We start from the raw sequence: 13,046 nt of genomic DNA on the forward strand, positions 1-13,046 counted from the left end.
GACGGTTTTTTGCTTGGTCAAGCTGGAGGCTGAAGAAATCTAGTTTTGAGCGTTTTATTTTCCTGAAATAGGCGTTTCTCTTTTTCTTCAGAGTTTTTAGGTGCAGTGCAGAGGGAGCTGATCTCCAGGTGCGTTCTGCCATTCGCAAGTCTCGTCTGTCCTCATTGAGACTTCCGTTATACCATGGGTTGGACATTTTAGTTGAGACTCTTTTTAACTGCATAGGTGCCGCCTCATTTATTATTGTGGACATAGCATTGAGGTAGTGGTCAGTCAATGATTGAACGTCCTCAACGCCGGGCGGTGGTAGTAGGAGATTGCAGCTGTTAGGAGACAGAGAGCTTGGGTTAAGTTTTTTCAGGTCTCTTTTCCAGACTTTGGGCTTAGCGGATTGAGCCGGGTTGGATTTAACTTTTACATTGATGAAGAATGTGACAGTATGGTGATCTGACCAGTCACAAGGTTGGATAGACTCTAGTTGGATAGAGTCCTCTTTGGAGATGATAAGGTCGAGGGTGGAGCCTTTCTTGTGGGTCGGGCTGTTGCATATTTGGGTGAGGTCAAGGGCATTGAGGAAACTTTTAAGGCTATTTACCATCGCGTCATTGTGATCGTTCCAGTGGAGGTTGAAGTCGCCAAGGTATATTTGGGTGAGCTGCCGTCCGGAGTTGGTTGAGATCATATCCATGATTTGTTGAGAAAAGGTAAGGTTGTCTCTGGGTGGGTGGTAAATGCAGTGTAGAGAGCATATCGGTTTGTCCCCACTGATAATGTCTAGGCAAATGTATTCAAAGGATGTTGGGGATGTTATAGGGGTGGACTTGCCTTTCAGAACGGAGAGGTTGTTCCTGTGGATGCATGCAATTCCACCACCTATTTTGCCTGGCCTGTCAAGTCTAATTATGTGGTAATTAGGTGGAATCAGAATGTCCATTATAGGTGAGGAGGCTTCAGTTAGCCAAGTTTCAGTCAGAATGATTAGGTCAAGGTCCAGCGATAAGAGGAGATCAGCGATGGCGGCGGAATGTTTCGAGGCTGATCTGCAGTTAAGGAGAGTGCATTTGAGACGGGGTGTGTTGGGGGCGGTAGAGGGTTCAAGAGAGAGAGGGACTTTTCTAAGGTTATTGGGGTTGGAGGTTCTGCTGTTGAGTGAGGGGGGTCTAAGGGCATTTGAGTGTATCGTAGGAATGGTGAGATGTGTGGTGGATGTGTTATTTTGGGGGGTTGGGTCATACTCACGTAGGAGAGTGAGTGTGTCGAGGTCCGAAAGAGCGTTGCAGGGGCGACGAGGGCGGTTGTTGCGATTGCTGGCAGGGATTGAAGTCCAGTGTGGGGAGTGTCGAGTGAGAGAGTTACCCGAAGAGGTGCGGGACTCATTGGGAGGGGAGGTGGAGGTGGGTGAAGGCTTGCAGGGGCGACGGGGGCGGTTGTAGCGATTACGAACCGGCATTGAGGTCCGGTGTGTGGAGTGCTGAGTGAGAGTGTCAGCCGGTAGGGTAGGGGACATCTTTGGGGTGGAGGTGGAGGTGAGTGAGGGATGTACGGGGTGTGTGGAGAGTAGATCTTTGATGCTGTGTATGTCTCCTTTAATCTGGATGAGGGTGGCCATAATCAAGTCCAATGTGGGGTGTGTGATGGAGGTGGGGGTGGAGGTCGAGGGTGGCTGACTGACCAAGGAGTTGTCGTGCAGGCGGTGTAGTGGGCTGATGTTGGTGTAGGACTCCGTTATGTTAGTGTACGAGATGGTATTAGGAGGGGGAGAGTGTATGGGCGTGTTGGGTGAGGATGAGGTGGGTAGGAGGTTGGTGGTATGAGTATGAGTGTGGTCGTGAGTGTGTGCGTTGTTGGTAGGCGGAGAGATCAAAGTGGAGGATGGGTGTATGTTAGAGATCAAGGTGGAGGATGGGTGTATGTTAGTGGAGCTGGGGATGCAGGAAGGATAATGGGGGCTGAGAGTGGGTGGGGAAATGGTATTGGGGGTGGTCCTGTTGTGAGGGGGGGGAGTTAGAATAAGAGAAGAGGTGTGTTCTGCGTAGTTAGTTAGAGGGGGTGGGGGCTGAGTATGGGGGGGATAGAGGGTGGGATTTGTCTTTGTGCGTGTCATTTTGGTGTGAAACTAGGTTAGCTGTGTTAATGTTGGCTGTGATGTTCTGGGAGAGAGGCGTGTTAATGGTATGTGTGGAGGTCCTGGGTCTGGAAGGAGGGGTGGGGGTGCGAGTGTTGTGAGAGTTGGAAGGAGCTGTGTCTGTGTTTGAGGCATGAGTGATTGTTACCTGGTGCTGAACTGGGAGAGAGGTGTTATGGGTGGGAGCTGAGAAGTCTGGGGTGGTAGGTGTGTCACTGAATGCAGAGTGTGTAGCAGCTGCCTGGAGCTGTGCTAGGTTAGAAGTGTTATGTGTGATGGGAGCTATGGGGTCAGGGGTGAGGTCAGGGGTGGTGGAACTGAGGGCAATGTGAGTGTCTGACCGCGGGTTGGAGAGGTGATCTTTGAAAGTGGGGAACAGGTTGTCTAGTAGTTCCAAGTTCCTGTCTGTGGCTTGAGATAGGACCATCCCGTTATTGTAAATAGTAATGGTGGCTCTACCTGGGAATAGTAGTGAAGGTGTGATGGAGAGAGTTAGGCCATGAGCGGATTTTCTTGTGGTGGAGACTGTGAGTAAGGTGTGGAACGTTTTTCTCCATTGAGCTCTGCGTGTGGTGTGGAAGATGATGTCAGTGTTCAGGGATCCATTGTCCGGTGAGAAGTAGGTGTCGGCAAAGGGTGTTTCAGGGTGAGATCTCAGGAAGTTGTGTTTATAGCGTTTAGCGGCTTTTTTGGTGAGTGTGGGTGGGTAGTTTATTCTATAAGTCTGCTCGCCGATGGGATCCATGTTAGGATGGCGAGGATGAACTAAAGTGGTACCCGTGTGCATCAGAAAACAGAGAACAAATGCAAACAGTACGTTACATGGAGCCAAACGTGATACTATTGAGCAGTCGATATAAACATAGTCAAAATCAAAATCTAAATACAATAGTCACAATCAGACTCAGCAGTCGATATAAACATAGTCAAAATCAAAATCTAAATACAATAATCACATTCAGACTCAAGATACAACAATATCAGAATATAGGAGGTGGTAATTGGTGCAGTCCAAGGAGAAGAGTGGAATGGGTTCACCTTACAACAAAGGAAAGAGACAGAAAGATATATAGGGAGATAAAAGATATATAGGGAGATAAAAATAAAAATAAAATAAGCATAAAAATAGTAATAGTAATAATAAAAGTATGAGGTGGCAGTCGGTGCAGTACAGAAATAGAGGAAAAAGAGTACAGCTTATAACAGTGGACAGTCTAGAGGTGTAATACTAGTGATACACTAGAACAAGATACAGGTGTACAGAGTGAAGAGATATGGAGTTTTAGAAATATGAGGTAGTTAACGGTGCAATACTATATTGAAAGTGCGAAGGGTGTAATATACACAAAGAAGTATAATATTAATGATATACCGGGTCAAAGTATATATACAGAATACATGTGCAAACAAAAGCAGCAGGAGTCAGAAATGACTCTAGTGAGCAGCCAGAAATAAATGATGTATCAGTCAGTGCATGTAAACCGCGATATTCCTCCCTCGTAGCGCATAACTTCCAGCCGTGCACAGTGCAGAACTTCCTCATACCAACACGAGACATGGGGCACTCAAGGGGATTTCCAACGTCATGCAGTTTGTCGTTTGGCCACCAGTAGCACAAGTTCAACAAATCAAGCCATGGTTTTAACATTTTTGGGCTTAGGATATAGTCCAAAAAGGCAGTGTTCAGCTGTGTCCCAATGTGTAATCCCTGTGAGGGTCGAAAGTGATTCCTTTATGTCCCCCCAATAAAATAACAGCGAAGGACAGGCCCACACATTTTCAGCAGATCTGCAGTGTCTGCTGTACATCTAGGGCAGGTGGGTCACGCTGTGGGGAAGATTCTATAAAGTTTCCACAGTGTCAAATAAGCTCTGTGTAAGAGAAAAAATGTAATACATTTGAAGCAGGCATTTGGGGATACTACACTTGCGTACTTGAGGGTAAATACCATTCTTTAGCATGAAAAACATGGTTCAGATCTGCCTCCTATTTCATTTGTAACGGGTCTAAAGATGTATGTAGATGGGCCCGCAGTCCCCGATAGAGCCACTTCACTAAATATCTACCAATGCCCATCTCCTAGATGGTTTGAATCAGAGAATGTGTTTCGGGTTCAGAACCTGTCGGTGACCAGTGTAAAATAACTTAGCTCACTATGTTGGCATGGGTCAAGAAAATGGAATTTGGGATCCCATGAAGTTGTTTGAAGTCATGATCGGTCATCAGTGCTCCCTCAGTAAATAGATCCCGTATAGTTGCGATCCCCTCAGTCTCCCAAGTAGCAGCCTGAGTGGCGTGAGTGTGCCCCCTCCCCACCCCAGTGGTATGTTAGGGGCATAATACGGTGGTAAGTTTGCATATCTGAGAGCACATCTCTAGAAGGTGATGGCATTGCGAAGTAGAAGTGGGAGACTTGGGGGCCGCACCACTCTTGGCAACAAGAGTCTATGCTGCATACCCAGTCTCAACATACGTGGAGTATAGCCAATTTCATTTAAGTGAAGCCCACTAACCAGTAGGACAGCCATTGTAATTGTCCAGCCAAGCAATAGGCCTTGATGTCTGGTGCACACAAATGAGAGCTGTCGGTTAAAATCCATAAAAATATGAAAAAATCAGATAATTAGTAAATAGTGATGTCAGTGTAATACCACTTCTGCTACCAAAAAGGCTATTGGGCTCTCGTTCCTTCATTTAGCTAGAAGTACGAGTAGTTGTTGAACAATTCTATACTTTTTCCAGACCCCCAGCGCTTTGATTGCTCTAAATGCACATATTTAATTTGGATATTCACACTTCTTCAAGTGAAATGTGTTTCTTTCAGGTTCTATTTCCTTTCGGATGATGAGTTGCTGGAAATTTTGTCCCAAACCAAGGACCCAACAGCTGTTCAGCCTCATCTGCGCAAGTGCTTTGAAAATATTGCTAAAGTGAGTCTACTGCAAATTTGGTGACTATTAGTGTTTTCGATGAACTTTAGAGAGTATCTGTGTATGTGGCTGAGTTGAGCACCATCAGACACTTTGAATGATTACGACACATCAATTCATTGCATTATTCAAAATCTACAACGTTTAAGAGAACTAGGCTGGTGCAATCACATTATTTTTTAGAATGTAGGAAATTGTAGGGTTCCAGATAATGAATTAACGATTACGAAGTGCAATATTTTTTCCCACCTAGAGAAACAGGGAGTAACTTGACTTGGATTGTGTGAAAAGTAAAGAGTTAAATAGAACCTCAACCATGTTTGTTGCTAAATTCAGGAAATCAGTCACAACATGGAAATCAGCAAAACGGGCCAGACTGGCCCTCAATTTATACCATACTGAAACCGAATTGACTGGTGTTTTAATGTTTAAAAATACAGGAGTGTGACCTCTTTCGTGATCAAAAAGTCCCCTCTCCTCAGAAATCTGTATATTACAAGTTTTTGGAAATCTCTCCAGCTTGCAGCAATGTTTTCACTTTTGATTGTCAGATGGACTGGCATCTCCTTCTGATGGACTTTTGAGGCCGTGTTGCACTCTCCCTCCCACTCCACCTGACAACTTCCCAAATGTGTCACACACTGGTAAAATACCTCCTGGGTTGGGAATTAGCCTTTACAACTCTGTTTTACCACGCAATGCCTTTAACATAAATCCTTTACCACACAATGCCTTATTTACGGTAAGTGTGTGAGTATATATGTGTGTGCATATATGTGAACTCGGACCATGTTTCCTTAGAAAAAGCATCTTTTAATGTGCCTATAACTTTGGCACCGTTTGAGAAATCTTCACGAGATTTTCCAAAAACGTGTCAAGTTGGGTCTTGTTGTGCATGGGAAGTTTCAGGGTGATCCGCCAAGCCGGGGTTGAGAAAAAAGTGTTGGGGGTAAAAAAAAAAGTGAGTTTCCCATGTTAATTCCCTTAAAGACTTTAGATATGCCTGCAGCCCGAACCGCTCGACGAAATTACACCAGATTTGGCAGAAAGATAGATTTTGTTGTAAATCTGTTCAGTAGTTTTGACGATATTAAAGGAAAACAAACATTTGTATATCGCGGTGGAGGATAAGCATAGAGCTCATGGTGGGATCAGATTGGCCGCCAACACTTCAACCAGGAAGTGTTGGCAGCCATCTTGGGCAGTGTTGCCAGATTGGGTTAGATCACAAACAATTGGGCTACATTTTTCCTGGTTTTGTAAGTAAATATTGATTTGTGCGGGTTGTTATATATTGGGCTCTTTTTAAACCAGCTTTGTGCTATTTTTAGCATCTTGGGCTAGAAGTTTGTTTTGGTAAACAGGCTCAGTCTTTGCTGCACTATCCACTGTGTCTGAGCTGGCCAAGAGCTAGGAGTTTGACTAAGAAGTGTGACTGAAGCTCTTAGAACAGCAGCTTTCTCACAAACGTTTCTGTTTACTGCAAGGGGCGTAGTATCAGTTGTGCAGCAGGTACAGTGGTATCAGGACCAAAAGACCTGAAGGGCCCATTGATGCCTCATAATTTATATATTGTACTATCCCAACAGTCAAAGGGGTAATTTACCTTGCTTGCAACATGGTCTATGGCATTCTTTGTATGCTACTGGGTAGTGCTCCATTATCTGGCACACTCTACGACATAGCTGCCCTGTTACCTAGTTCCATGTGTGATGTACTGGTCCAGGCAGCTGTTTTCCTTGAATTCTGGGACTTGCAGTCATATTTTATAATGCACTAAACAAGACTACATGTCCCAAAATTCAAAGAAAAAACGGAGACAAAGATATGGCTGAAATGGAATGAGTACAGGGGGGACATCTGTGAACCCTTGCGAGAGGATGTGGTGGATGATTCTGACGATGAGGGCGGGGAGGGCTGAACACGGGCGGGGGGATGGGGAGTGGAGGGAGAGTGGGGCGGCTGCGGCGGGTTGCCTCTCAGAACCTAGACGAATGAGTCCGAGGGGGTGGAGGCGGGAGAGGTGAGTTGAGACATGTGCGCACTGGGTGGGCTGTCGAGATCCCAAACTTCCAAGAGACGCTAACGAATTGTGGCGCACTGATTCGTGTCTGACCTTACCGTCCTTCCTAACGGTTGTTGTTCTATGTTTGTTGTTTTCCAAAACAAAAAAACGAAAAATTTCCACCAAAACCTTAAACTACTGCATTGAATAATTTGCTCAATTGGCACTTTATTGTTTCAGCTCTCTACATCAAGACTTTTATTGACAATGTGGTTTGGTTATCCCTTTTTGCTGAAAATCTCTGTATACAATGATCCTGAGATAGCGGCCGGCCCTATGGGTTGTAGGCATCCCGCTGTGTGCTCTGCAAAGTGAAATAAAGGTTTTGGAAAAAAAAAAAAAAAAAAAAAAAAAAAACGGAGACAAGAGCATCGCACAACGCATGAACATGGGTAAATTGACAAAGCTGTTTCAAGCACTCCCTAAAGACAAAAGAAGCAGCTAACAGGGTCAGATATTCAGGGCACACCATCTCTGTAATATAGTCCAGCTACAAAACTATATGTTTTACCTGCATAACAGTGCCCAAGTTAGTCGTTCCTGAGAACAGCACCATTGGGCTATTTTGGGCTGCCTTTTGGTTGGCTTTGGACTAGCGAGTGTTCTCAAAATCTGGCAACTGATCTTGGGACCAATATACACGATAACACCCCATTGAAATGCATTGTAGTGAATGGCAGGATTCGAGGGTCACAAAAATGAGAACATATAAAGGATGATAACAGATTTTAGTTACGATACACATCATTTGTTGATGGTACCATACTAATTTTAGGAATTGTGGTGTGTTCTACGGTGACTTTAAACTGTGAAAATGCCTTCCAATAGGATTTCATGAATCGAGTTTGAGAAAAAAAGTTTCTCATGATTTTCCCATAGAGGTTATGCAAGGTGCTCCAAAAGTTAAAATTGGAGCATATTTTCTGTAAATTCATGCTATCTTTCGCAGCCATGTGAAAATGAAGTCTGACATTCTCAGTAAATCATTTACTTCCAGCAGGGACAGCCTGTCAGTTGATTTCCTATTGCTCTACTGCAGCCTCCCAGAGAATTCTACAGAACAACTAAAGCGCTAACAGTCTTACTAATGACAAAAGTATTGCACACCTGAAGCCATGTTGGTTAAACTTAAAAACATTTAATTTAGAAAGGAATAAAATGAGGGGGTTCAGTTTGTTATAGAAATTATGGTTAGTGCTGTAGAAAGAACAATTCGGACACATTTTCAGTGAGTGCTCAAATATCTTCCTCTTGTATTTCATTTAAACATTCTGACATGCAGACTGAAACATGCACTTTCGACACTAGCAGCATTTTCTAACTAACGCGTCAAGAAGTTTAAATTCTATTAAAGAATAAGAGGCGACAATTATGCTTTCTCCTTCTTTGCTGTCTATTAATATCAAATCAACAGCAGCCAATCAAAATAGACTTTTTTAATAAACTACATTTCCCATCAATCATAGCATGACATCACATTACAAGCACCAATCCCAAGGCCTCTGGTTGTATAAATAGTAATGTCGTTGTTTTAATATCCTCTTTCTTTTCTGCTCGGTGCTAAGATAAGTACCTCTATTTGTTCCTTATAGTATTATATGAATTTATGTGATTCTACTGTTTAGACAATTTTGTAAGTGCACCTTTGGGGCTCGCTTATTCGGCACCCATCCTGGGCAAGATTTGGTATTAATAAACAGCAAAGAGGAGAAATCATAATCCGAAGCCTCTGGTCCTGACATAGAATCCCTGGTGATCAGCAGCTTTACTACCATATTCTAATGAGCAACTAGAGTGCTAACATTCAGAATTTATGACAAGTGTGGCACATCTGATGGAATCTAAGTAGAAAACTGAAAGCATTTACTTCTGAGGATACTGCAATAAATAAAGTAACTAGGGAGCTTCTTAACAAATAAGCCTCCCAAGAGAAAGAAAGCGCCCAAATATAGCACAGATATCACCCAAATGTAGCCCACGTATAGCCCAAAGACAAAAGTGTGCAAAACACTTTTTTTCCAGTTTTATGTAGCACAGACTTGACCTGAAGGTATTGGAGTGTTTTACACAAGCATTAGTTTCATGACACAAGGACACATTCATTTTGGTTTTAGGCATGGGGAGGTTGATTTGACCAGAATGACAGGGTGTCGAGCTTACGCCGAAACTCGAACCTGGTTCCCCAGCTGCAAAGTCAGCAGCTCTGGCCGAAACACCACATCCTTTCACTTAAGTGCAACATATAATCAAGTGATCAACTGGATAAAAAACATAAAGATAGCAAATTATTTAAAAGTGTTTTGTTGCTATTTGAGAACTCATAAAATATGTCCTTGACCACGCTGGGCAGGCGGGGGGCAGGGGCAGCATAATAGACCATGGAGCGCAGGGGAAAGGGGGGCAGGGGCAACAACCAACTATGCGGTACAGGCAAGAGAGGCTGTGGCAATATAAAAGAACATTGAGGGCAAAAGGAAGAGGCAGTGGCAGTACAACTATACATACCAACAGTCCCAATTCTATGAGGAGACTCATTCCCAGTTTTTTTAAATCCAAATCGCCCATTTACTAAGTTAAAAATGTTGGCAAGTAAGGTACATTGGACCACGGAGGGCAGGAGGAGTGGGTTAGGGACCTGGACTCTGATAACAGAGGGCAGGAGAGATGGGCAGGGGCACCAAACTGACGTTACAGGGCAGGTGTCATGCAACACCAGCGACAATCTGAATCTGATCCCCTCAAATGTCTGTTTTTATGCAAAGTTTTTAAGCATAGGATTAGCACAGTGGCACCCACGCCTAGCTAAAAAGGGACCGCATTTCAGATGAGCAGATTCAGAGTGTCGCTGGTGTTGCAGGGTGCTCTATAGAGGAGCTGCTTCCTATTTTGCATATATGTATGCAGAAACACTCCAAAAGCCACTTCCAATCCCCACGGACCGGCGAAGCAGGAGACGGACCACAGGATCTGACCAAACAATTTCTTTAATGGTACAGGTAAACAGCAATGACGCGTTTCGGGCTTGAGAGCCCTTGATCACATCATATATATATGTGCGTACACACATAATGTAGGGTTTAGTCGTGGGTAGGGGTATAGAGTGGTAAGGCTATTTTTAGAGTTTAGTGGTGGGTAAGGGTATAGGGTGATAAGGGTATTTTTAGGGTTTAGGGATAGGTAGGAGTGTAGGGTGGTAAAAATATTTTTATGGTCTAGGGGTGGGTGATGGTATAGGGTGGTAAGGGTATTTATAGGGTTTAAGAGTGTAGGGTGGTAAGAGTATATTTACCTCCTCCCGGGTGCGAGCACGTTAGCTGCCAGCAAACCAAAGGGACCCCCCCGGCCAAAATAGTCAATTTTTGCTGTGGTCCCACAGGATCAGTCCCGCCGTATTCGGCCCCCAGGACACCCATCCCTTTGAGCTGATTCATTAATGTTGAGGGGGGGTGCACAGCCCCCTCCCCAAGCCGCGTTTGGGCTCGCGGACCTTATACTTGGGGCATGATTCATCAAATATGGGGAGGACCCACATTGGCCGCCTCCCCGAGCCAATATTGGCCCCACCCTCAGGGCCGAAATGTTCCGAAAAGGAGAGCGAAGCCCCCCCCCCCCCCCGGGCCGCTTTTTATATTACAAGGGAGGGGGCCATGACTTCTATGGTCCCGGGGACGCCATGCCCCAGGGCCAGCGCACTTGCTCTGTCTTGGGAGCCCACCCTGGGACACAGCAGTTTCCCTGCTCGCACTGGTGCGGCCAGGGAAACATGTGTTTGCTCCTGTTTGGCGGGAGCATTTTCAAAACTCCTGACAAATGGGAGCAAATACAAAGTCAGTATATAGGTTTCACCTGTGGTGAGTCACTGTGCACTGAGCCCAGGCAACCCTTAGTGATTTAGTGTTTAGGTCCCTGAAAAGCAAAGCTCTCAAGGGGTAGCTGTGGAGATTAGCTAAAGCTTATCTAGGAGGCTGTAAAGTAGTTGCATGTACCACTATGTCGGTCAGTAAGCTTTTCACACAAGAAAGAACCACACATGGTGAGTAGAACATTCTTTATATTTATTACTACACACTAGACACTAACTTGGTATATCTCCTACCCGGAAATATAAATTATACACAAAGAATGCTTGGAAAAGAGGTAAGTAGCATAGCATAGGGCCCAACTGGGGGGCCAAACCATATACTAAAATAGTGGGATGCGAGGTGAGTACCAAAACGGAACGAGTACCCAATTTTGGAGGAGCCCAAGGGAAGCAAAGAAACACCCAAGGTAAGTAGCCAGGGATCCCAAGGCTCCCGGCTGTGAGTGGTTACACCGTAACCACTCTCAGCCGAGTAGACAACACAGGGTACGTTGCAGTCAGAAATTTAGAGTTCTAGGATACTTCCCAAAGGAACCACTTGGATCAAGGAAGGTTGGATTGTCACCCTACCCGTGGATACCCAGAAAATGCAGATACCTACACCAGGGAGCCCGGGTGTATAGGGGAGAAGTTGTGTCTGTAGGCTCCATAGATGGCAATGGAGGATCGTGGAAGTACAGCAGCTACAGTGTCTCCTGGACCAGGCAGGTGGAACCAGGACAAAGAATCCAGATGAGAAGAACCTGACAGCAGAGGGGACAGAGTTCGAACCACCCGGAGGTGACCAGGAGGCACAGGAGCACAATACCAGCCCTAGTTGGTGGTTCTTGATGTAACACGGAGTAGAGGAAACAGCAGCTGTGGAGACCAGGTGACTTTCTGGGAGCCCAGGAGCCTTTCACAAGCTGTCCCATGCGGGTCAATGAGTGCAGGAAGGTCAGTGGCTGGTAGGACCACCCACAGGCCTTGGCAAATGCAAACAACGGTTCGTGGGAGAAGATGCTTAGTTGCAGACCAGCAAGGTTTGTGGAACTTACCCAGCAGGGGTAAATCAGGGTCGGCCCTCAGCACGCAGGAGAGCCAACAGGAATTGATGGTTCCTCTTGAGTACCTTCTGGCAGCAGGCACAGGAGGTCGCAAGGAAGCCCCAGCAGCACACAAGAGATCAAGGCCCATGACGCAGAGGATGCAGGGAGGACGACCTGCTTGGATCTGTGCAGTGCTGAAGGCAGGGGCTACTTGAAGCTTGAAGATCTTCAGTGGAAGGAGCCAACAAGCCTTGGTAACGCCAAACAGTCGCGGTACACGGTGGCAATCTACGTTGGCTGGAGAGGGATTACAGTTTCCCCACTTGACCACCTGTGTTGCAGAGCCAGGAAATGTTTGTGGGACAACAGGATCAGCAAACCGGTTGTGGACGTCGAGTTGCCTCCAGATGCAGGAAAGTGACTCTTTCACTTCTAGGGAGATTTCTTCAGGCTAGGATGCAGGCTGGGTTCTTGGTGACTCAGAGGATGCACGGCCACGTAGTTGCAGATCTTTGGAAAAGTACAGGGGCGAAGATGCAGAAGGATTCTCCCCAACTTGAGCAGTCTTGTCGTGGTTCCTGGCTTGAATAACAGCAGAGTTCCAGTGTCCACCAGCAGGAGTCTTTGAACAATCTTCAGTGACAGGCAGTCAGCTCCAGAAGTTGTTGTCGGGACAAATCTAAGGACCCACCCTCAGGGGAGCCCTTAAGTAACCCTAAAAAGGGGAAGGACTTCTTCTGTGGTCACCCACCTATCAGAGGGGATCAGGGACGCTATTCAGCTGTCATAGCCAACTAGATGCTCCCTGGGGCCAAGATGCTACATGACTGAATCAAGTGGCCACCTGGAGAAGCTCTGGGCACCTCCCTAGGGAGGAGCTGGACAGGGGGGTGGTCATTCCCCTACCATTTCTGTAGTTTTGCACCAGAGCAGGAGCAAATGGCTCCTAAACTGGGCAAAACTGGCTTATGCATGGAGGGCACCAAATGTGCCCTTCAATGCAGTCTGGTGGCGCTCGGAAGTGCCCCCACCCTAC

At 45.8% G+C, this 13,046-nt stretch overlaps 1 protein-coding gene across 2 annotated transcripts in view; it reads left to right on the forward strand.

Moving 5' to 3' along the window:
* DNAH1 (dynein axonemal heavy chain 1) overlaps nucleotides 1-13,046 on the forward strand; it is a 1,443,760-nt gene that overhangs the window by 412,081 nt on the left and 1,018,633 nt on the right. For both annotated transcript variants that reach the window (XM_078661462.1, XM_078661463.1), the window contains exon 25: nucleotides 4,950-5,055. In XM_078661462.1, coding sequence (XP_078517588.1) covers nucleotides 4,950-5,055 — 106 coding nt within the window. The remainder of the gene's footprint in view (nucleotides 1-4,949; nucleotides 5,056-13,046) is intronic.

The sequence above is a fragment of the Lissotriton helveticus genome, chromosome 9 (genome assembly GCF_964261635.1).
Source record: "Lissotriton helveticus chromosome 9, aLisHel1.1, whole genome shotgun sequence".
NCBI classification, from domain to species: domain Eukaryota; kingdom Metazoa; phylum Chordata; class Amphibia; order Caudata; family Salamandridae; genus Lissotriton; species Lissotriton helveticus.